Genomic DNA, 23913 nt, shown 5'->3' on the forward strand with positions numbered 1-23913 from the left:
TATATATATATATATATATATATATATATATATATAAGGGTGTGTAAACTACTACAGTTACTAATATCTACGTTGTATCATCCAAACTACCTTTGTCAGGAATGCCCATGCTTCAGTTTCTTCCTTTTAACGTCTGCAGGACCCCACAGTATTAACGCTCGATATATGAATGCTCTCATTCACACTTCTATCCAGTTGATTTTATGAAAGAAAGTTAATGCACGTTTGTCTAAGGATGTGTCTTCCTGCCTAAAATATGTCAGCTCCTAGTCTTAAAACAACATTGATTTAACATATCGGCACTCACGTTGTTTGCTGCTGAAAACCACAACCACGTACAAGACGAATATCGAAATTACGGCATGGTCAACCAATGAACTCACTGCTAAGCTGTGGATTTGCCTCTGCTTCCCTCTTTTATCTGGCACATGGCTACCTAGGAAGCCTGAAAGTATTAGTTTACTACCTTCTACGAGTTTTTTTAATGCTTTTTTTTATTTACATTGCTAGGTTAACAGGTCTTCTTTAAATGATTCTTATCATATCAAGGTAAGGAACTGCTTAAACAATAACACATGTTAAGTAACGTATCCACAAGTTTGCCGTGCAACCCCTCCATTTAAAAGTAACATTTTGATGAGTTTATAGACTGCACTTGAGATGCGCCTTTTGAAGTCGTCTAGCCATGCCTTCAAATCCAGTAACTTACATTAATATTAACAATGTTCAGCTGAGATAGCATAGTTCGGGTATCTATATATAATGATTATAGTAGTGCGTGTAGCAGTGCTTTTTGACGGTTTGACTGAAGGAACAGACTTTTCTTCAGTAAAATAATTATAGTTAAATTTACGAAAGTGTGGAGTTAGTCAGAACAGTGAATCACAACCCAAATAAATTATCTATGGGTTCGGCTCGTAGCTAAGAATCACTGATATCTTTAAATTATTTGGGCTTGAATAATTCGTTAGGAGTTATAAGAATATTTGGGTTTTTCATATCAGCTTTTCGAGCAAATAGCTGCTCGGAATGCTGGTATACATCTAACTACAGAAAATAGCGGAACGTTTCGCATCTATAGTCTATTAAATAGCCATCATCACAGGAAAATGTATCTGTGGAAAATATTCACGTAGTAGATATTTATATCGTAGCAATAATAGTTATTATTATGATAAGGTACGGTATTATGATAAGGAAACTGAGCATTGCAGCTCAAAGTGGTGGCATCTGTTAATAATAAAACGAGTTATTCTGAGCAAACGAAAAGTCTCAAAAGCAGAATGATTATGATAGTTTGAAAGGTACAGAAAGAAAAGATCAGGTTTGACAAAACTTAAACAAACCTGGACTAGGAACTATTGGATTTCTTGGTTCAGGCTATTTATCCGCCACAATGCAACATACGAGCGAAATGGTAAACGAATGTCGATGTGGCAAAAGATATTTTATACAACGCAAGTAAAAGAACAAATTTCATTCCAACGTGAATTTCTGCTCAGAATAGAAAGATTTACATAACTAGCCCTTAACCTTTACAATCTCTAAATTGTTTGTTGCATTTGCAGGGTTTTAAAAGCTTACGAAATTTTAGCGAAAAATCGGAGAAAAATTAAAACGTTTCTTCTGATGCGATAGCGCGGATTTCAACTAGCGCTTAGTACTTCGATACTTGAGCCTATTATTTTTTGAAAAATTTATGTTCTATTATTAGCTATGCCGACATTTGTTTATTTTTAATGTTTAGAAACATTTCCAACGTAAAAATCCAGATAGCTGTCTTTGTTTGTTCGTTAGCAACTAAGCACCACGGTCGCGCGTTAAATATTTCCTTGGTCGATCCTCGGATGCCGCACAGCTTCTAGATCTTGAGACTTGCGGTATTTCTACAGGAGCACACTGGGGCTCTTGTTCGTCATTGACCCCCCCCCCCCCCAGCTCGTTAAGTGGGATATTAGAGTTACAGTTATGAAACCCATGGGTTAATTTGAAATTAGGAACTTTTAAGTAGCCTGATTATCTTAATCCGAGCGCATAACTGGATTATGTTTGATCATTGTAAATGCCATTGAAGTGCTTTCCCATAATACAGAACGCTGAATAAAAACAAGCGAGCAGCATAACGGATGAAAGAGCACGGAGTTCTCAAAAAAGTAGACTTCGATTCAAATTATGTGCTGCTTTAACTGTAAGATTTGTTTTGATGCAATGCTCATACTTCGATCAGGACAATACACATTTTCGGCCAGGAGATTTCACCTCATGCAAAAAAACCTGGCTGTCTACATGTTTGTCAACGTCGTCCTTCGTGTGTTAATTTGTCGAAGGGACCCGTTGAACACATAGACGACAACGCTTTCTGAATCGCAATGGGTCTCTGTTCATTGTACTATCTGACAGTGAGAGATAGCGTTGCATGGCGTCTCTTATAGTTTTCTGGTAACGGCATGCATAGATCATATACTACCACAACGACGATTGCTGGAGCGCAAATATAGGCTCATACTACGAATGTTAAAAGGCATAGGATTTGATCTAAGCAGTCGGTGGTCATAGATCAGACAGCTTCATGTTAACATCATCCTAACCTATCGCCGCCTCTTGTGAGCTTTATGTGAGAATGTATCAGAACCTTTCAGGTTCTGATACATTCTCATATAAAGCCAAACAAGCTTCCAAAACCTAATAATAATTAGTCTCGGTATAGCTCGGTATAACAACGGTATAGCTGGCTATTCGCCTCATAGATTAAAGCTATTGTATTTACCGTTCAGTATCAATAAGTTATACATAGAACGTATTTGAAAACTATGAGCGTAATAGTGTTGACTATACTATGATTATTATTTCAAGTTAATTTCTATAAACGGTATATTATTTCAGAACATTAGTAGTCGTCACTAAAAGTGATTAAGTTGAGTTTTAGCGCTTCACTGAGCTCGATGTGAGCGCCATCTATCAGAAGCTTCATCACAGAGATCAAAATTCATCGAACTATTTCTTTTGGTCCCTGGCGGAAAGTAAGAAGGTTAGTGGATTTACTGCACTGGTTTTAAATGTTTATTGTGATGTTAATGAATCTGCTTATCTGAGAACGATCACATTTGTTATTACATTAGAGAGGTTAGTTAAAACCGATTTTTAATTTTCTGAGTTAATTTTACGGTAATAGAAATGAGACTTTTTTTTTAGTACTACAAGACCTTGGCTATTAAACACAGATTCAAACGAGTGGAATAAAACTACCTTACGAAGTTAAAATCGTATAATAATAACTAGAATTTAAAAAAATTTAAAAAAACGATTGTAGACGTATAGATAGACATTTACACTTACGTTGTTAGGCTTAAAATGTTTAATAAAGATGGGTAGAATACCATACTACAAAATGAAATTTGACATTTTTAGATTTAGATTTAAAATTTAGAATAAATTTTAGCTAAAGTGTTTTTAAAAGATTATATAGTTTAGTAACATATGCTTTGCCGAAAACGTATGATTTTAACCTTGCGTATGTAACTATTATACATAGTGAGGATCCAGATGCGTCGCGTACGCGGAATCCACTACTTTAATGTTTCCGGATTTGGTTAGACGAAGTAATGAACACAAATTATGATAACCGAATAAAATTTTTTCATGATATTAATTAACAACTGCATATATATATCAATGTATAATATTATTTCCGTGATTTGCTGACTTTCAGAAGGCGGTTCTCACCATGCGTCCAACATTTTTAAAAAGAATAACTGTACGTCTGCATTTCTCATTTGTTCATGTCGCAGTTATAATTGTGGATTTAGATCTCGGTTTCGGAATACACGTGACAGAAAGTACGCACATGTAAATGGATTGACACATCCCACGGGGCTCTCAGAGGCAGGATAATTTAAACTACATTAAGCAATTATTTACAGCTTAAACGTACATAGTTTTAGGATTCAAACATAGAGGTCGCCCAAGATAGCGTCAGTTTGACGAATAATTAGAATACTGTGATAGAATTATAATGAACTCAATACATTTTCATGCATATATAACCCATAAAGAACCCATTCAACATTGTCTTATTTGAACTTCGGCAAATGTCTCTGAGGTTTGTGAAAACGCCGGATTCGTGCAAAAAATTGCTGCTGCTACTGCTGCTGCTGTCGTTGTTGTTGTTGTTGTCAGCTCGATCGGCTGGTAAAAAGCTACATGTTGTAACAATAACCTCTATTAGGACCTGAGTATTTGTAAGCGCATTTCAATCAATGAACTGCTCGCCTTGACAAGCCCACGAGGTATCACATCAGTTGACCTTTCATCACCGTCATATAGATCGATTTTTATATAGACAAAGAAGTCATCTTAAAAAATAATTTTATTCTATAATGCTTCTGGTACCTCTTGAAGATAATAGTCTAAAGTTTGCAACATGATCTTTGTTTCCATACAAAAAATTGATAGATCGTATATAACGGTAGTTGGTGTCGCCGTTAGTTATATAATACCTAACGAGTTATTGTGTTTTAAGCATGGAATATTCCTACATTCAAGTCATTTGTGTGTGTGTGTGTGTGTGTGTATAGCAGTATAATTATGACAACACTGAACAAAGCTATGGATGAAACGAATTGTATCGTTAAGTCGCTATGTCAATTTTTGACTCGTATAATATGCAGACAAGTAATTTTGTTCGCAGATCATAAATGTTGCCAGTGTTTGTCCATTCTTCAATATCTTTTTATTAATCATTTTAAGTGGTTGCTTCGCCTCCTTCATCAAGATGTCCTTATTTCTTTACGTATGTGTTTTCTTTGCAACCGTTGTAACTGTTCTATAAATACCTATTAAGATTTCCACAAAAAATACTAATGACAAACTGTTATATTCGATGTGTATACGACAAATCGGAGCTACCTATCCGATATTTTGTCCAAACCGCACAGATATGATTTTCAGGAATTATGTTCCTAAATTTACAAACATCTTTCTGACAGAGATCATGAGCGATGCGATATTGGCATGCCAGACTTGTAAGAAGAGCGCTCAAAATCCACTTACAAAATTGATTTAAAAGTGTATTGTCAAGCCTTTAAACTTGCAAATTAACAATTTCGTATATGGCAGTTTTTCTAGCGATAAGACATTAAACATAAATATTGAGACACGAATCCGGTAGCTTGCCCGTAGCATTTTTGGTCGCTAAAATCATCTACTTTAGCAGTGCCATCTAACAACTGTCAACAGCTTCTTGCACAATTATATAATGGTACTTTCTGCTAAAAATATATTTAACCTTATTTTATAGATTATAAATTTTTATATTTCAAGGGAGTGAAGAAGTACGCTCATTAGTCTTGGCTGCGAATACTAGAGTTTGATTAGCCCAAATTTTCCATGTGTTTGTTTTACAGAAATTAGAATATTTTCGCCGTTCGACCTATTCTAAAATATGGCTCTCATTCAAGTGTGGACGTATACCTAGAGGTAAAGCAGTTTCGCCCACCAAGGCACTGACAATTCTAAGCGACCTTCGGAGGCTTACCAAAGATATTGAGTCAAACAACTTCCGAAAGGTACTTCAAAACTTTATTATTACAAACATGGTGTTCATGTTGTTTTTAATCGCGGATATTTGCCTGTTAATAACTCATTATACAATTCTGTGCCACCATACAACAACTTTAATTGGTGAAGGAAGTCTATTTTTTGATTGTTCTAGGATCGCATCCTCGCTGTGCTGATGTGACTCGGTACCAACAGCCTTATTATCTGAAATACAACAACATAGATAATATTTTTCAGCATAATTTAGATAAGCTAGTAATGCTGCTTATCGCTGGGCTAAATGAGCAGAATATGAGAGAAGATGGTTACATGAAAAAACATGGCTATTGACAAACAACGAATTTTGACAGATTAGAAACAAGTCGTGCTTCTAAAAATGGTATCTTTTTATGGGCAAAGTTATTTTATCTGTTTATATTTATATTTACTATGGTTTAGGTGTGAGGGTTGAGCTTTTAGGGTAGAGCTTGAGGTAGATGGCACGTAGACAGGATTTGGAACGTGCGTTTCATTAAGCTTATTTTACGAATTTTAGAGTCTTTTATTACAATGCGAATGTACTACTAATGTATAATAAATACAATAATAATAATAATAAAGTGGCAAGTTTTAAAGCGGTCTTTGATAGACTTAGAAGAAATTTAACGTTATTTTAGCGCAATTCGATCTAGTACTCCTATACTAAAAAAAACGAGCTATTTCAAGGGATTTGAAAATTCATTATTTTCACATTTGTTGCGACGACATAACTCCATAATACACCTTTCAGAAAGCACTATTTGATTTGGCTTCATCAAAGCCAATCGAGTGTTGTTGGACACCTTTCAAAGGATGCATGACCATCCCAGGTGATGGCACTTCGGGGGCTTCAAAACGTGAAAGGAGTACGCTCTATAGATCGGAGGAGATTTCGAGACCAATGTGGGCTAACGCTTCTAAAAGTATAGTGAATTCTGCTGCAACTCGATTGTTTACCTCAGAAAAACAAATGATCTGTTATGGGGGCAACGTATATAAGCCAGGAGTGTTCCAACAAGAAGAGAAGACAGTGATTTCGCAGCTGTTGGAAAGACCATCTATTGAATTAGAAAAGGATATGCCTTCGTCATTCGAAGAATTCCCCAAAATCGTAAGCTCCGTCTGTTTAAATATCAACAACGTTAACAATTTACAACTGGAGACACAGGATGGTAACGGGTATTTTTACTGCCCATGGGCGACAAGGTTCTCTCTTGGCGCAAATTGTACTAAGGAAACTCGAATATACTATTGTCCATTATGAGGATGGCAGCTTACATATTTTTGGCTATTCTGTGTCGCAGTGCCTAAATTCTTCGATGGCTGGCTACAAGGTTATATTCTCTAATAGTGTCGTGCATCTATGTGTAGGGGTATCGTTTGTACCGTAACATCGAATCGTCCACATCAGGACCGTTATTAGTTACATGCAACCTTAATGGCGTCAACTCTAGGAGTAAAAGACCTTAACATTAAGCCTATATAGGTCAAATAGCGCCAATAGATTTCGATATCTTGGTTTTATTGCTGTACTACTGCAAAGTTTAACGTGACTTCAATTATTTAAAAGAGTGGCGTAGCTTAGGACTCATTTTATTTTTACGTATTTAAATTAAATATTATATTTTATTATTATTATTATTATTATCATTTTTGTATTAGCCAGCCGAACGAAATTATGCTGAACGAAACAACAGAACGGACAATAGGAACTTTATGGTGAAGACAAAGTGTTGCTGATGCTGCTGCAAACAGCAGATTGAAGATCTAAAAATTCTTCTTAGATAGGGGTTGACGCACAAAAATAGGATCAATGCAATGAGCGTATAATATGTGAGAAAAAGTAAGTTTTAGAAGTTTGTAAAGTTTTGCATATAAGAGAGATTGAAAGGAGACTATCAACCCCAGCATTAACACAACATGCCGTTGACAAGACTCCTCTGATCTCGAGCATTTAGTTATGGCATTGAATACGCCTGGTGGTCGGTCCAGACGACGTATGAAAGAAGCTTATCATATTTTACATGCAGCTGGCATCCTGAAAATAATCGCAGGATTGGAATTTCCAGGTGTCCACAAGGCATCTCTTTAAATCTCGAAATAAAGACCCATAGTCTGTCTTGTTCCTAATCAAGATGGGACATCATTACCCCCAAAACTATTTCTAGACATCTTGCTTCTTTCCTCCAGCCTGTTACTTCCCCAAAAAAGTACTAAGAATATTTTAACACATAGAAAAAAAAAAAGTCAGAAAAATCATATACGAGGAGTGGTGAGTGCAATCCAGTAAAACTCGAAAGCTTTGTTATCTGATTTTCTCTAAGGTCTTTGTTTTCAGTTGCATCGTTCATACTTTATTATTCTCTTATTTTTTAGCCAACCTTTAAATACTTGAATGCACACTATATTTTCGTATATCCTTAGTGCCACTTTTGTCTGTTAGCAAACACTATTTTTATCTATGGCGATAAAAAATATATATATACGTATCTTTTTTACCTTGTATTTGCAAAATGTTTTTGAGAGAATAGACCCTGGCCAGCATCGAATGTGCAGTTTCTTTTTTTAGCAATAACTATACTTCTCACATAGAAAAACAAACTCATATTAACGAGGCTATTTCTGCTATAAAAAACTATCGGCACTATCTCGAAGTCACCTTTTACAGTTTGAAAACTCCAATTGTTGTTTAACGCTTGGAAGAATATTTTACTCTTAAAATTCAATAATGTACAATGAAAGCACGTGCAGTGAAAGCTTTTTTCATGTAGATAGATATCGACGGTAAGATATATCCCATTAAACGTTTCAAAGCATGGTAACAAGATATAATAAACCTTTAACCGTTTATATAAGCCTTCTGCCACTTCGAAAATCTGCCATTAAGAAAATTCGTTAAGACTTTAAGGTGATATAGGTAAATACCTACAATACCTGCGAACAGTTAATAACATAAGCGCTAATACTTCACATACCTGTCTAGCAAAGGAAAACCAACGCGCTTGTTTCGCCTACTGCTTGGATAAGAAAAAAAGCGTCCAATTGCCTCCACGTTAATGGAACTTCCGAAAGAACGGACCTTGGATTATTGCATGAAAACGCAATTGCGCGAGACGTTTACTCCAGTTGTTCATCCCAAGAGATACCAACTACAACGAGCACCTACAGCTATAGGCCAACGATAGAAACAACTGACCAGGTCACGCAGGTCTCTAAACTGCCCAGCAGCATAAATGACACTACAGCTATTTATAATCTGTTAAAATCCTGCAGAAAGGCTTCTCGTAGAAAAAAAAAAGCCTTATGTAGAATCTGAGGTCGAGAAAGTTTATAAGCATGCAAAAATTAATTGCAAAGTTCAACTCCTAGTTCCGAAGATGGTAGGTTATTATATCAATGTGAAAGTTCGAGAATATTTTTGAGTGAAACATACAATTCCGTAAGCGAAGCATTTTTTGTCTTTCATAGTACGGTTTCTACCACCATATTCATAAAATTACTTCTTTTTCTTTAATTAAATATCTAGTAATTAAACCCGTACATATGAAAACATCTTAACATCCTCCTTAGCTACAGTCAATTGAAAATAGACTACGAGTGATAACCGGCAAAATATTTGACTACGTCAATATACGTCACCTGCAGGCCTTGCCTTGCCTTGAGCTGATTGAAGACGTTATTGATGTTAAATTACATTAGCCGCTTTGTTTTTACAAGCCTCTCGCTATGTGGGGGGAATATTTTCGTAGGAATCTGTAGAACTTTCAGATCTAGACACTTACGGACCATTGCCGGTGCTGTTAAAGAGGGCAGACGCTGCAGACGTTCTGGATAAAGGAGTCTTGAGAAGATCTCTACAAAGCTTGACATCCATCGATACTTTTAGTCGACCGGAGGAAAGCACAACCCAACATGCGGCAGATATGCAGCCGTCTGATGGTTCTCGGCATCAATCAGAGCGAAAAACACCCTGCAATAGCCTATTACTTCAGCAAAACTTTGCTGTTAAATCCAAGAGTGAAGGGCGTCAAAATCAAATGCGAGTAGGTCAGAGCTCTAAAATGGAAGAATTAAATAAGGTTTGTTGTTGATGTACATTTTCACACAAACGAGCATTAAACATGAACTTCAGCTTGACCGGCCGGTGCGCCTTACTCACAGCAACAGCACTGCTACCTGAAATGCTGTTACACCAACTTCCGTTCTTTGAAACACCCACTAATATTTGCCTTTGCCTCTGCCCCGAACATTCCCGTCAAGTTTCCTTCGTCGGATTAATAACCGTTTTGCTGAGCATCCCGCTTTCCTGCTTTAATTGATTGGATTATATTTAGACTAAAAAAGTTGCACTTATTTGAACGAAAGATTTTCGTCCTCGTGTTTCGGCATACTACAAACAATCCTTTTCATACATGCTTATTTGGCAAAGAAAACAATCTCAGTGTTTAAACAACGTACTGTTCAATGTGCAAATTTTCGGTGGGCACTTAACAAAATAGCTGTTTTATCTAAATGTCTTTTTAAAAGCAAGAGAACATGGATAGGAGCTATATAGGAGCCTCGATAGACAGTTGTATCGTCAACGAATCTCAAGAGATCCAAACCTCTAGAAGCACCTATTGCAAGTTAATATCCCAACAGAAGAAGCACGAACTTGAAGAAACTCAATTGTCGAGACGACAATACAAACGAATCCACTTCGCGGAGGCTACTAAGGTATAGTTCATTGCGCACAAATCAACTGACGAAGATGATACAGATTATTACCGCTAAGTCACTGCTAGCCTTGGAGGACTCGTTTCCTTATCCGTTATCTACATGCAAAATTGTAGCTAGCCAATCACAAAAAAAATTTGCCGGCGCTTGAAATGTTTATCGCCTGTGACCTAATTAGAAGAGATTTTAACATTAATCAGTCGGTCAAGCTATTTGAGTATAGAAATAACAATACTATCTATTCGATACAGCTCTTTTAAAGAAACCAATTTTATTATAGGTAAAAAATGATAACATTTTTTAATCTGAAAAAAAGGACCGTTAGGCACACTTTAGAAAGGATATTTTACAGCCTTAGAACTTTTCATTAAGCTTATTTGGTTGCAGTACTTATTGTTAACGTACATATTCGCCATGACATGATTTTCAGGTGGGTATTTCTGGCACACCGAACCTCAAGTGGAGGGGTGCGGGGAGAAAATTTAGCTGACAAATTAGACCGTATAAACATGCTTAGATGAATCTTAACTCAATTTGTTGTCAATGGTCTTCAGAATAAATGGCTGGTGTTGAATGGTATTCAATGTATTGCTGTAAAGCTAGCGATTCATTTGAACATGTGGCGCCGGGTGATCACAGAAAGGCGCGACTAGTTAGGTGTATTAGGCAAACATCGCTTGGTTATTTCGCAAATAGGGCGTGCCTTAGGAATGTGACAAACACCTACTTAAAAAGTAAGCACGAAATAGAAGCCACTTTTCCTCTGTACGAAAAGTGAGGAGCTACTTTTTGTTACGCTATCGAAAGGCTGGGGCTATCGATAGAGGTTGTTGTCTGGTAACCAGATTTGTCCGGCGACACAGCATTATTGGTTGCATCTCGCTGCGCCGCCATTCTACGATTAGTCGACGTCTCAATCAGTGTTTGTTACGAAAAAATCTCGTCAGTGAACGTTCCATGGAATACGCCTAATGAAGACTTTATCTGCTGCCATAGGAACTGTTGGCAATGTGCGATGCAGTTCGACATTCGCTTGTTCCATTGTTGAAAAGTTTACGTCTGATGTTCATAAACGATTGCTCTATTGAAAAAAAAACTATAAATGGATCGCCTTGATCAGGCAGCAGAGTTCTTACTACCCGACAGGTGTTCTGATTGATCTGTCTATCCTATATTAAACCCTTATCACTGAAATAACTCGTTGTGAACGAATGCTTGCGGCGTGTATCGCTTTGTGTAGGGTCCACTCTCCGAGAAGGTAGGATAAACACACGTTTCTGGTCCCTTGCCCCCCTACTATGCTTAAAAATACGTAGTGTGACCTGCGGGGTTGGCTCCGGGAGCACACGCGTTTGTTTCGTGCTAGGAAAGACTAGCCTCCTGAAGCTGGGCCCAATTAAGATAGTAGCATCAAATGTAAACTCGAAACATTGGTGGAGCACTTTTTCTATTCAATATGGGTTAGCTTAATCTCGCTACCCAGCGGGACGACGTCTTGCGGCAAGGCTTGGAGCAACAATAACCGATACTCTGATATAATTCGTATCTTTCGTATAAGAATCTTTCTCATACATATAACGTTTTCGACTTTAATAATCATTCAACATAACAATGGCTGCGCATGGAGTGTCCTCGGACATACTTTGTTTGTTCGAATGTTGTCGCTATATTAATAGATTGCTCCAGTTATTATTATGTGCATGTGCACAGTGCTTATAAATATTTTTTAATTGAGGGAAGTACTAAAGTAACTCAATTTTTATCATAGTTATTAATATCGCGACATTACGAACCACGATATTTTCAAAAAGGTATTAGATCTTAGAGGTGTAAGTTCTAGCTCGTACAAAAGAAACCATCTGATGCTTAATAAACGGACGTTGATACATTTCGTAGGTGTTTTCAACGAACGGATTGATTCTCTGAGAAAGGCAGGTTAAACTGTTTCTACGGTCATTTCAGAGTTCCCAGTCGTTAGGAACAAAGCTGTGCCCCACTGATGCACTAAATGCTAAGCACAAGTTAATCACACAATCGTCGACGACTTGCCACCCTTGCAAACACGATGATGACTCATCCTCAGACCGACCGCTTACAGTTAGAGCTGCAGCTCTGTCAACGCTCGAACAAGATTTAGAAGATGCCTTTAACAGCTATGAAAATATGACCGATGTTATAAAAAAAGAGGCATCATTCGAGAAAAACTCTAACAGCCTATTCGATTTTATGAAAAGTGAAGGTACCCATAAAGATTACGACGTCAGTACTCAGGGCCTCTCGGATTTATGCAGGTAAGTGATTTTAGATTAGTCACTCAGATGCATTTGAACGAGGAGAGAAAAAGGTAAGTTTCGCAAGCGTCAGGGTATAGTTTTGTTTAATAGGATCTTAACTTTAGAAGGCTGTGTATGCTAACCATTGTTTTTGTTGCTGCAAGAACTGCTAACACTAAAGCTCTGCTAATGGTTTATCACCCCTTTCATGATGATACAAAATATAGTCGATCTCTAAATCTAAATTCAGGCTATATATGACTGAATAAGTACGATTCTTGTGTCAGTTTCTGCCGGCCTATTAAACAATAGGCGATGTCAGATTACTCTAAGGCTATAATTTATCTAATACGGGAATTACTTTGTTACGAATCAATAGATCCAAGCGGAAAAGACACTGTTCAAAATCTCGAAAAAAAAAAAAACCTGATTACATAAATATTACTGTGTTTGATGCTTAGTTATAAAGAGCTCAAAATAGTACTTTGAATCGTATACTTTCATTTGTGTAAAAATTAATATATAGTACATGCATCTTTGGCAAGGATTTTCGTTTTCTTTTCTCAAATGCTGTCCTTCCGGGTTGTGTAGCATTATCGTCCTTGTTAAGCGTGACCGAAAGTACTGCAATGTTGTATATAGTCTGTAATAATTTTAGTTCTCCACAATGAGTCTCGATTTTTGCGGGAAAGCAATACTTGGAAGAGGAGGCTATAGACAGAGGTAGCCAATCAAAAGCCACACTTAGTTATTCTTCTTACTAGACAATCACGTCACAGTAACATTGCCCATTTTGGTTTATAGATGAAATTTACCTTTATATTAATTCACATTCGCATCGTAGCGAAATGCATCCTACTCGTCGAGTTGGGTAACGTAAAGAGATCTATCGAGCCAACAACAAGATGGAAACAGAAACTAACGATGACTAGTGGTGATTTAGAAATTGTCAGCGGACAATGCTGCTGCTACTTGTCTCCAAATAAAACTTACGCCTCAACTAACTTTCTTATTCGCGCAGATTACGTACTGCGGCTTTCCTGGAAGTGTTGCAATATGTGAATAGCATCATGTCAGCGTAATGATGATGCAAATTTCCTTCTAGTTTAGTAAAGTACAACGTAATTACTTTTGAATCTCTGCTGGACAATGGGGCTGTTATATGGTATGACAAGCGTGCCGACCATGGGGCATGCTTACTGTATCTGCGTCTTGTGATTGACAACTTCTTACACCGAGCACTAGGTATTGTGTCAATCTCTCAATTTGTTATCATCGTCCAATTATCAGTTCTCAGAAGACGCTAACCGAGGTGAAACAGGAAAGTATTTGGGGAAAAGTTCCCGAAAGTCCAACTTGTAATCATGAGCGACTGCTTCGTAAGGACGATTGTCTCGTCGGTTCGTCTGCGTAAGTATAGCGTATAATAAAAACGTTTGTTTGTATATCGGTGTTTTTAGTGTAGTTGTTGTGTGTCTAATGTATCCCTCAGGTAGTACAAAATAGTATGTGCAATCTCTCTGTATCTGTAAGGATTCACGAAGTATATGTGAGCATATACTTTTTTACATTGCTACAGCCTTTCAGTTTCATGCTGCACGGTTATTCAAGCACAATAATAATACTGCTAGGTGGACGACGTCTGCGTGTACATCCTGAGTCGATGGCTTGCAGATATCCATACGTAAAAAATATGCTTTAATAAAAAAAAAAAACGTAAATACCATCTTTATCACAATACTGATTGTTCGTACCTGTGTAAATCGACATTAGTAATCTGTTAATCGTTACCGTGACTCACCTGTAACAATGCTTCTATTCAACCAAGTATAGTTCACATCTCATCGTTACGTTATGCGACTCTAATTAAAGTTTTCAGTCATTACTTGTCTCCACCAAAACATGCACAGTCCACTTGGTTCTAGCTCGCAACTCCTTATTTTTCAGGCATACAACACATGTTACGCTTAGGACCAAGCAAGCCTACTTGTAAACGACGCAGATTTGGAGAATAAGAATAGATGTTTGTAGTTGTTATATGAAAGAAACGCAGCGGATGGTCGAGTAAAATTAACAGCTTCATTACTAAATAAAGGATACTGAATAACCTAATAGCTACGATTTTGCATTTGCCAGGCCGTCTACGACAGGGAACAAATGGGACGTCATCAAAGAAGAGCCATTTGACTCAGCTGAATGGGAGCATTTGATGTAAGTTCTATTCTCTTCACCCAGTAACTATAAAAAAATAAATTGAAAACAACGTTACCGGAAACTACGTATTGTTCTGTTGGGAAGGCTGAATAGATTTTGTTCCGGAAAACGGAAAAACGCGAGCAATGAAGAATGAAGCTGTGCTAAATTTTTAGATTTTCTCATCGAAGTTACAAAAATGAATAGATGGCTTTACACATGTTTGTACTTTGCTTGTTTAGAACCCCACAGAAGATCCTATGTAAAAAAATCCGAGTGAAAGAAGAAATTCCCCCAGTTTGAGGCCAGAATTCAATGACGAAATCTCAATTAAGAGCGGAAAACGAAGTATAGTCCTTCTTAAGTAGAAACGTAATATACATATAGAAGTTATACAGAAAAAAACACCAATTCATAATGGAACGCATATAGTATAATAATATCTTAATGAAAATAATTAAGAAGAGAAAATATTTACTTCTAATAATCATATTATCCCGTTGTTGACTCGGGCATTTATTGCCGGCTAAAATTATAATAAAATTCATTTAGGTCAATAGCCCCGCTGTTACTATGCAGGATTGAACAATTAGTTCGCGTATGCGTGTATCGCATGCTTGCCGACGACTTGACTTAATAAATACGATGCTAAAAGCGCCAAGGGTGCTATTTCTTACTGCACCCTCAATATGACTTAAGTAATGGGCTATGTACATTAATTACTTAGGACAAGAACCTGCAAAGCAAAAGCGGTCACTATAAAGAAGGAGTCACCCAGCCCGAGCGAAGTCAGCCTTTTCGAGTAAGTACCTGCGTTTAATATTCCCCATGACTGATCAACAGATTTCCAGAGCTTCCACCCGGCATCATATTTACCCCACAATTATTTTTCTTATTATGCAGCGAAACGCCCACGTTCAACCCTACACTCCTATCTTTTTAACATATATTCCACTGAGAAAAATATTATTTGTTACAAGCATTTTTTTTCTCACAAAATCGGTACAACAAATAGAGATTAAGCTACTTAAACGCGTCCAATATCACCAAAGTAATTCTACCACGAGGTATTCCAAAATGCTTAGATTTGTGGGCTACAACATTTTAAAGCCAGCCGTTGAAACTTCTTCTTGTTCTTTCTAAGAGACAAGCAAGCGGTTATTATATCAGGCGTTCGTTCAACTACAGGAGAAAAGAACCAAATAGAGTATTACTGAACCTTATAAAAACGACCTTTTTGATGAACAATATATAAACGAAAACTCTCCCTTTTGGGAACAATAAAATTCACATTGCAATCTGATTTAAACCGAACAAATCTCCGATGATCTTATCCCTTCTATCCATCCTCTAGCCTCACCTAGTTTTATTAATAATACTTAGAAGCGGAATACGTATATATATATCTCGTAAATCAATTTTTTACATTTATATACTATTGAAGTTTACAGAGTCGTAGGTATAAAGCTAACGAAAAGGATGTGAGTAATTATCCATAAATTCGATGGAGGAAGGAAGTTTATTTTCACTTTTTTTTCAGAGGGAAGCCAGCAGTTGTTATTCAGACGGAGTTTATTGAAACAAATTGTGTCCGGCATTCAGAAAGATCCACACTCAAGTGAGTCAATTCCAAGCTTGCAGGATATCCTTCCAGAATTAGTATTAGAACTTTCCATTGACGGCCACTTGCCTTGAATGTTGACATCGTTATTCAATAAAGATAGGGGTACGAATATAGCAGATTGCTTTCACGCGAAATGGGCCACATTCTTATTACCGGTCCGGAAATTTGCCTTTTGGAATGGACTAATTTTTTATTGTTGGCTTGGTGTAAGTAAATGGGAAAGTGTAGGACAAATGGAGAGACAGAGTGCGTCTGAAGCAACAAGCAGCTGTTCCTTATTTAGCAAGAGTTCCGCGACAAAAAACCTGCCATACCTATTTCCTAAGTTCGACCGCAAGGGAAGTATTGTTACGTCGAAACCAGAGACGTATCGAAGCAGAACTGGCGCCTTGGACGATGATGGTAAGCGCTCTTTATATCTATCTTTGCGATTTATTTATATGTTGCTCTGTCTAATTGAAACAATTCAGCTGTTTAAAATTTACAGCCACGTTCGTACTAAACAGTTCAATGAAGGTTCTTAATTTGTTAATGAAAGCTTGATAGAAACCATGTTTTAACAGTCGTTTACAGAACAAAAACAGGCAGCTTGAAACAAAAGTTCTACCCAAATAATCTGAACATAGTTAAATGCAATAAAGAACCAAAAAAAGATCCTCATGATCTACGGAAAAATCAAGAATTTCTTTAGCAAATTGTAGCAAATGATTAAGAGCAAGAACAAAGTGACCTATCATCACCGGGACATATTTGGTAGCTTGTATGTTCAGTCGCTATTTCTGGTAGTAGAGAAAATGTAGAAATTTTTCGAAAAAAAAAACCGCCGAGTCAGCATCGCGCAAACAGAAGGCTCCTAGTCGGAATATGGAGGTCTGTTTATGTCCTGTATCTCCGCGCCTTACGAAAACTTTTTGATTTTTCTAAATTAACCACGGTGTTACCGGTCACCATGCGTTTTCTAAGGTGCCCAAAGAAAACTTACATATGCACAATCCACAACGCAAGAAGAGTCTAAAGAAATCAACACGTCGTAGAAAGACACTAAAGGCATAATTAACGCGACCGATATTTCAATTTTTTCGAATGCACATTTTGCAAAATTTCTTAAAAGTTTATGAAACACATTTTATTTGTTAATAAAATGGTCAAACAGATACCAAGGCAGAAAAAGTTTCTCCTTTCTCGAGCTATTTTAACCGAGAACCACTACGCTGTCCTCGGTCTTGTTGTTTCTTTGCGACTGATCAGAAGTCGGTCGAACAAAAAGCTGATGATTTTTTCACTATTTAAAAAAAGTTTCTATGTTAGTGCGAGCCCGCGAATTTCTCGTAAATAGTCATGTGCTGAAGAAAGCGAACTCACGACGGCGGGACCTCTCTGTTAAAGAAGCATTGTCACAAAAGGAATATAGTAGGCTATTCACTCTATAAACTGCAAATAAATACAGTAAATCATATGCGGCACCTTTTGAGCCAAACTTGTATATTGTATGTCTGCATGTTTCAATGGCACTTATTCACGTCTACTATTGAAAATTTATATGCGAATTTAATGATGGAGTATTTTAGAACTTGAAACGGTTTTAACTTGGAACTATAACAATTCGCGCAGTAAATGGCACTCACATTAAATAAACACACACTCAGAAACCGGTGCATCTATCGGTATATAAAAAAAAATGCTGCCTGTTTTCATTAGGATGCAATCTTATAACAAGCGACATCAATTACGTCCTAATTCGATCGGACTATCCTGCGTAAAAAATACAAACACCTATTTACTTGTCCCACCAAAGAGAAACTGCAGTTCTTATTTGACATTACTATTTTGATGCATTCATCAAAACTATGGCGAAAAAAAATATTGTCCTAATCGAAGGTCGCCGGCCGTTTTAAGGACTTACTGCACTATATACCACACGAAATTTTGATAAATACAACATCAGTACTGTTTCTTTTCAATCATCGCTTAGATTTGGTAATGCTGAGCTATTGAATAAACAGTAGAAACCGCCTTTGAAACGAGCTTAAAGATGTATTCTACTACTGTTTAGTATACCCGTATCTTAAATATCGGTCACAGTAGTTTCGAATGAGTATATTGGATCCGAGTGAGCAGCAAAATGGCATGTAGCAATCATCCAAATTTAGATAAGCTGATACCGGTTATTGCTGGGTGCCTGAATTTCAGAGTCAACTCTGACACGTTATAACCGATACGGTAAGATCGAATTTTAGGCAACTCCATTCCGTTGTTCGTCACAATTCAATGTTTCGAAATTTACGATCGAACTAAGCGTGCCTATAAGTTTAATACAAACGAGCCAGTAAAGCAGCATAGCTATTTCAGCAACTTTCGTTCACATAAAAATGTGCTTCTTGAATTATTATTTTTGATTGAGAGAGAGAAAGGGAGGGTCAAGCTATTTTTCAGCTTGGTTTATTGTGATTATGTTTCGCTTTGGGATGAAATGTCATTGGCAATCTTAATTGTTAATGCGCCCATTCGCTTTATGCGGTTCACGAAATCTGTAGTTACGAAATCGCTTCTATTGAAAAAAAACATTCAAAGGTAGTTATTTTACACAGCTCAATAGCGAAATACTAGTTACAAAAGTAATGACTGTGGGGTTTTTGCAATTAAGCTGTATTGATTCGGACTAACGCAGACCTTGTTATGGCCTTATTCTTTCAAAACGAATTGCGTTTTCTTCAATAAATCTTGGAGCTTTGCAAATTACTTGACGAAGTAAAGTAGTACCGAGCGTCAAGATCATTGACAAGTGTTTTATGTCCTTTTCAGACGGAAAGGGTGGGCAGGCACCTATCTTAGGTCTCGATAAGCCGGCCGTGGAGACACCCAACAAACGTATAAAGCAAGAATTCCTCGACCAGTTTGAAAATCGACCGAAATTTACGCGTCGTCCAATCCGGCGGAGACGAGTACATATCTAAACGAGCAGAGCACCAACAACCCCGTGCGAACCCCCTACCGACCAACCACTGTTAGATATAAATGATGTAACTGCGATAACGTATAAATAACGTAACATTTAGAAAATCCCAGCGGCTTTGGTGTGGCGAAAGCGCTTCTCCTAGCGGGTAAATCGATTGATAACGTTGTCTAATGCGCCTATCTACTATAAAGTGACTGGTACTGAAGGCCAAAATGAGCATTACAAGTCACTGCCGTTTTAAGCGTAACTTTTTAGAGTATCATATTAACTAACAGGTAGCACAGGCAAAAGCGTGAAGGCAAAGAAATGCAAATGTGTTACTTAAATCTAAGTTTGCTATCATGGCTCGAGGTTGCAGTCAAAACAATGATGAAAACAATATTTGAATTTTTTTTAGTGCTTCTGTTATTCTTACTATGTAAATAAGTCTTCGAAACCATTCCTTATTGTAGCATCAATGACCCCTCCAATTAGAAGCTCTTAAGCTAGAGAAACTCGTTGTTTAGCATGACGTTCCATGCATATATACATACGCATAGATCCTGTTAAATCTAATTAATGCGTGGATGATTCAGAGACATGTATACACCCAACTCTTTCATCTGTGTGCAATTTTGGCAATTCCTATTTGTGTTGTATTATTGTAAAATTGGTTTCCGTTACCCGAGGGGCAATGAGCTTATTCCGACATATTTTCATCTCTTGAAAGGATGGCAGATCGGTTCAACACCTCCATTGCACATGGGAAACTAACTAGATCAGCTACATAATCACATCTTATTATAGAATCAATGGTATCAAGCTAAACGAATATCCTAATAAATGTCCCATGACCTATTCGTCACAAACAATGTTGCGACCCAATTCTAAAGATTCTATTAAGTGATTTTGATTCACGTCATCACACGGCAAAAGCATTTTTGATACGATCGACCAACTGTATCTGTCTCGATGATCTTGTAATATTTCATCAAGTCCAGAACTGCTGCCTGAATTTGGAATTTCATCGATGAGATGTGTCGTTCCCTCGGACTTTTTTTTACTACTAAAAATCATGTCAGGTATTTGATAACGTCGCTGCGCGCTTACCAGCCAAGTGAAACTATTTCTGAAAGTAGGTCAGATCATACGTAGCGCATGTTTATCTGAGGGAAGAGCACACTTACCTACGTGTACAAGATTCTACAATATCGTACAAGAATATACGTGATAAGTTATACGACAAATATTCAATAACCGTATGGCGTTACGTCCTGGGGATCGATGGGAAGAGTCGTAATATTTGGTTGATAGCCAATAAAGCTGCTCTATAGGTTTTTTAACCGTTTTCTCTATTGCTAACACTATAATCCTATGGTTTAATGACAATAGAAGTCATGAGCCTTTCACAACAATATAACCACCGACAAATGAATACACGTATTCACACAAATGTATGATTAGAGCGAGTGGCTGCGAAGCGTTCCTTTTTGCCTGCCGAGAATAGAACTAGGTCAACCTATTTTCATTTTCATGGCAGTAATAGGCTGGCTGGCGATGTAGCCGAAATTGTAGCAAAAAACTTGCCCGAGCAACTGATTGTTTGAGAGTTCCTCTAATGGTGTTCGACCATTCGACAGGGTCAATCGATAGACTGAATAATATGAGCGCGTTATCAAGGAATAGAAATAGTCACCAAATTAAGTCGTGACATGACGCGTCAATATCTGTAGGGTGACTGTCGTTTGGTTCTGATTTCAAGTCTACACAAACATTTTCTCCCGGAAGAAAGAAGCTCGCCGAAATAGTTTTTGCCATTCCAGGGGAAACGGGGCAACGCTTGTATGCATTAAATTGACACGGATGATCTAGAGAACAGTGTTCCTGGCAAACGTCCAAAGATAAGAACAATGCCCCAGCATAGGCTACTTTGACATACTTTAGCACAGCGACTAGAATCGATTTGTACGCTAGTTAGTTTCAAGTCCGTAAGCTTTTGTGTGGCAGAAACTAGCTGACATCTGCCCTTAGAAACGCACGAGAAGTTACTAGTGTAAGAGTTCTCAGGTAGGCGTTGAGAAGGCAAACCGGAGTAGCAGACACTGTGGTTTGTAAGCCGTGGGTGGTACAAGCGTTGCCAGAAGATAAAAGGTCACTAGGTTCATAAATTAACCTAAGTAAATGACAACTAGTTCTGCGTGATTCGCCGTTTCCAATTTATATCACCTAAATGTTAACAGAATAGTACGGCGACCGTCGTGTCCTTTTCGGGAAAAATATATATGGGCTAGAGTACGTGAGTTCGATCGTGGCCTCAATGCGTGCTAGCTTCCATTGGAGTCAGCAAAGTGCATCCCTTTTTACTGCGTCGATGAGGAATCCACAGATCCCTCGTTGGCAAGTAAGTATAAATCATTCACAGTGAACAGCCGCTATCACTACAGTCATTGCCACGACAACATCAAAAACTACGCCTGGACCTCCTACCGCGCGCATGCAATATATTAGTCGGTTTCTATATGCCGCCGGACAAGCGTACGAAGAAACAATGGGAAGCGGATATTGATCGTGATATGAGGGTATGCTTTAGTCCGTATTTGCCTATAAGGAACACAGGACATCAGCCGGTGCAAGATTTTGTTTACATCTGAGTGACTTCGACGAGAGATTTGGAACTCTAAGGCCTTGACTGGCTTCAATAAAACTAGTTATGCTCCCCTCGTTTCGGCATTATATAAAGTACCCTTCTTCCCCACTAAGCCTTCATTCTTTTCACGATACTCGTATTGTCGTTACTTATCAAGCTAGTTGACGCGACCTTATGCACTGAGGGTGGTATATTCAACGGGAGCATAATGACTACAGAAGCTGCACTATGGCCTTCAACCTTTAGTGCCAACACATCTGAAACTTACTATTATTGCGTGCATTGTCTTAAAAATCGCAACAGCCTACGAAGGCTGCGTTGTAATATGCCTTTTCTCTGGAAACACGACACGTGTTTTTTTGCTAGATGCACCATCCTGAGCAGGTTTCTCCGACATACAGCCCCGGACCACTCGGAAATAACTTAGCGAAGCATAGACGTTAGCCACTGTGATTCCCTCGATTAGTAGCCGATTTCTTGGGCTTTTGGACGTTACCCAAGAAAATGCTGGCTCGAGCTTGACTCCCATTGTACCCCGCCGTACTCGTTCGTTCGAATGCGTCTTCGTTCATGCCCGTACTTGTAAAAAATTGCTTACGCGATTGTTTTCTTCAGAGGAATGAGCAGGTAGACTGCTCTTACATCTGATCCGCCGACTATCTGCGATTCCCGCCTAGCAATCAAACTGTTCAATCAGCCTTTTCGGTCGGGCCTGGTTGAACACCGGTTTTGGCGATACCGTCATATCGACAGCCCAACTTACTTAAAACACCAGGCATCCTACCTCTGTCACTAAAATGATGCGGACCGGATTAGCTGGCAGAAACTAGCAGTTTACGGCTACTTACTTTGCGCAGATCCAGCCTTAGCAATGTACTTGTTCCATTGTACCGGCTTTATTACACTAAAATTTGAACTATTCGCATGCAATAAAGGTTGTACAATAAGTGGCGTACATTATCCAAACATTTGTTTTCTTAAATCCCTAAAAAAAAAAGCGAATATAGCTCAAAAGTAAATATTCATTTTCTGAAAGACTTACGCGATTCTTTGACCAGTACGCAAATTGTTGCATCATTTTTGGGTGAGTGCTCTATGATACCCGATTCTCTTTGGATAATTGAATTAGTATGAACATAATACTTCATAGAACTTCGTCCCTGCATCCGATATCATTGCCTGTAAAAATAAGCGTTATTAATTTATTCCATATATTCGAGATACACTGAATTTGTTCCCTGTGAGAGCAGAAATATACAATATTACCTCTTGTTTCTATTTAATCACACCTGTCAACCACTGAATGTCATTTTTGGTGTGTATTCTACCGTGTAAACCGTGTACATAGAGAAGGCAAGAGCCCACATTAGTAACGATCCTGGGTATGGCCTGTTTACTGTTGCGGATTCCTGCCAGACCACTCTAAGTAGAAGCTTAACTACGCAGTGGGGCGCTGTAGAAATGGCTTCGTCAGACGAATAAAGAAAACGAAATGCCAATGGATATTTCGATGGTAGAGTGATCGTCGGCAGTTAACAAATCTATGTGTAAAAATTACAATCGAGGCAATTATCAAGGCCACAACTAATGACCCTTAAGTAAGTTTCATACTGCGTTATCTAACCTGAGTATTGCCTTTAACAACTACAAAAAGTGTATTTAATGTCTGCTTGTCTACTAAAACTATCAAAGTTGATCATATCCGAAACTTATTACAAGAATATTACTAGTTACATAAAAAGTAAGGCGAGGAGTGAAAGCAACCGTAGGAAGGTGAAACCCGCACAACCATTAAAGAAGCGTCACAGTGCGAAATAAAAAAAAAACGTAGAAAGTTGCATGAAATCTTGCAAGTCCGCATTAGGCCTTACAGATATTGGTTTGTAAAAGTACTTTTCACTAAGTATCTGTAGTGTCGTCTTCGACTGTACCTTGATGTGTGCTGTGCAAT

General features: G+C 37.8%; 1 protein-coding gene and 2 long non-coding RNA genes across 3 annotated transcripts; 2 read left to right on the top strand and 1 right to left on the bottom strand.

Moving 5' to 3' along the window:
- Positions 1 to 2886: 2886 nt before the first annotated feature.
- Positions 2887 to 6162, top strand: LOC111259118 (uncharacterized). Its single transcript, XR_002679426.2, has 4 exons — positions 2887 to 3028; positions 3710 to 3754; positions 5403 to 5564; positions 5711 to 6162. It is a non-coding gene; the product is annotated as an uncharacterized LOC111259118 (long non-coding RNA).
- LOC111259117 (uncharacterized) lies at positions 5556 to 9046 on the bottom strand. Its single transcript, XR_002679425.2, has 2 exons — positions 8550 to 9046; positions 5556 to 5760 (listed from the first exon to the last, which is right to left on the bottom strand). It is a non-coding gene; the product is annotated as an uncharacterized LOC111259117 (long non-coding RNA).
- Positions 9047 to 12242: 3196 nt separating this feature from the next.
- LOC111259115 (uncharacterized) lies at positions 12243 to 20635 on the top strand. Its single transcript, XM_022830849.2, has 7 exons — positions 12243 to 12581; positions 13854 to 13973; positions 14700 to 14774; positions 15484 to 15558; positions 16297 to 16374; positions 16592 to 16782; positions 19183 to 20635. Exons 1-7 carry the CDS (start codon positions 12454 to 12456, stop codon positions 19332 to 19334), a joined length of 819 nt encoding a protein of 272 aa, XP_022686584.1. The 5' UTR covers positions 12243 to 12453; the 3' UTR covers positions 19335 to 20635.
- The last annotated feature ends 3278 nt before the right edge of the window (positions 20636 to 23913 follow it).

This window comes from Varroa jacobsoni, unplaced genomic scaffold, assembly GCF_002532875.2.
Source record: "Varroa jacobsoni isolate VJ856 unplaced genomic scaffold, vjacob_1.0 scaffold_295, whole genome shotgun sequence".
NCBI lineage: Eukaryota > Metazoa > Arthropoda > Arachnida > Mesostigmata > Varroidae > Varroa > Varroa jacobsoni.

Bases quoted from the DNA above. Each gene is read 5' to 3' on its own strand.
- LOC111259115 (XM_022830849.2), top strand. From the start codon at position 12,454: ATGACCGATGTTATAAAAAAAGAGGCATCATTCGAGAAAAACTCTAAC. The intron at 12,582-13,853 runs GTAAGTGATTTT...TCCAATTATCAG, and splicing joins GGCCTCTCGGATTTATGCAG to TTCTCAGAAGACGCTAACCG. The intron at 16,375-16,591 runs GTGAGTCAATTC...GCTTGGTGTAAG, and splicing joins TCAGAAAGATCCACACTCAA to TAAATGGGAAAGTGTAGGAC.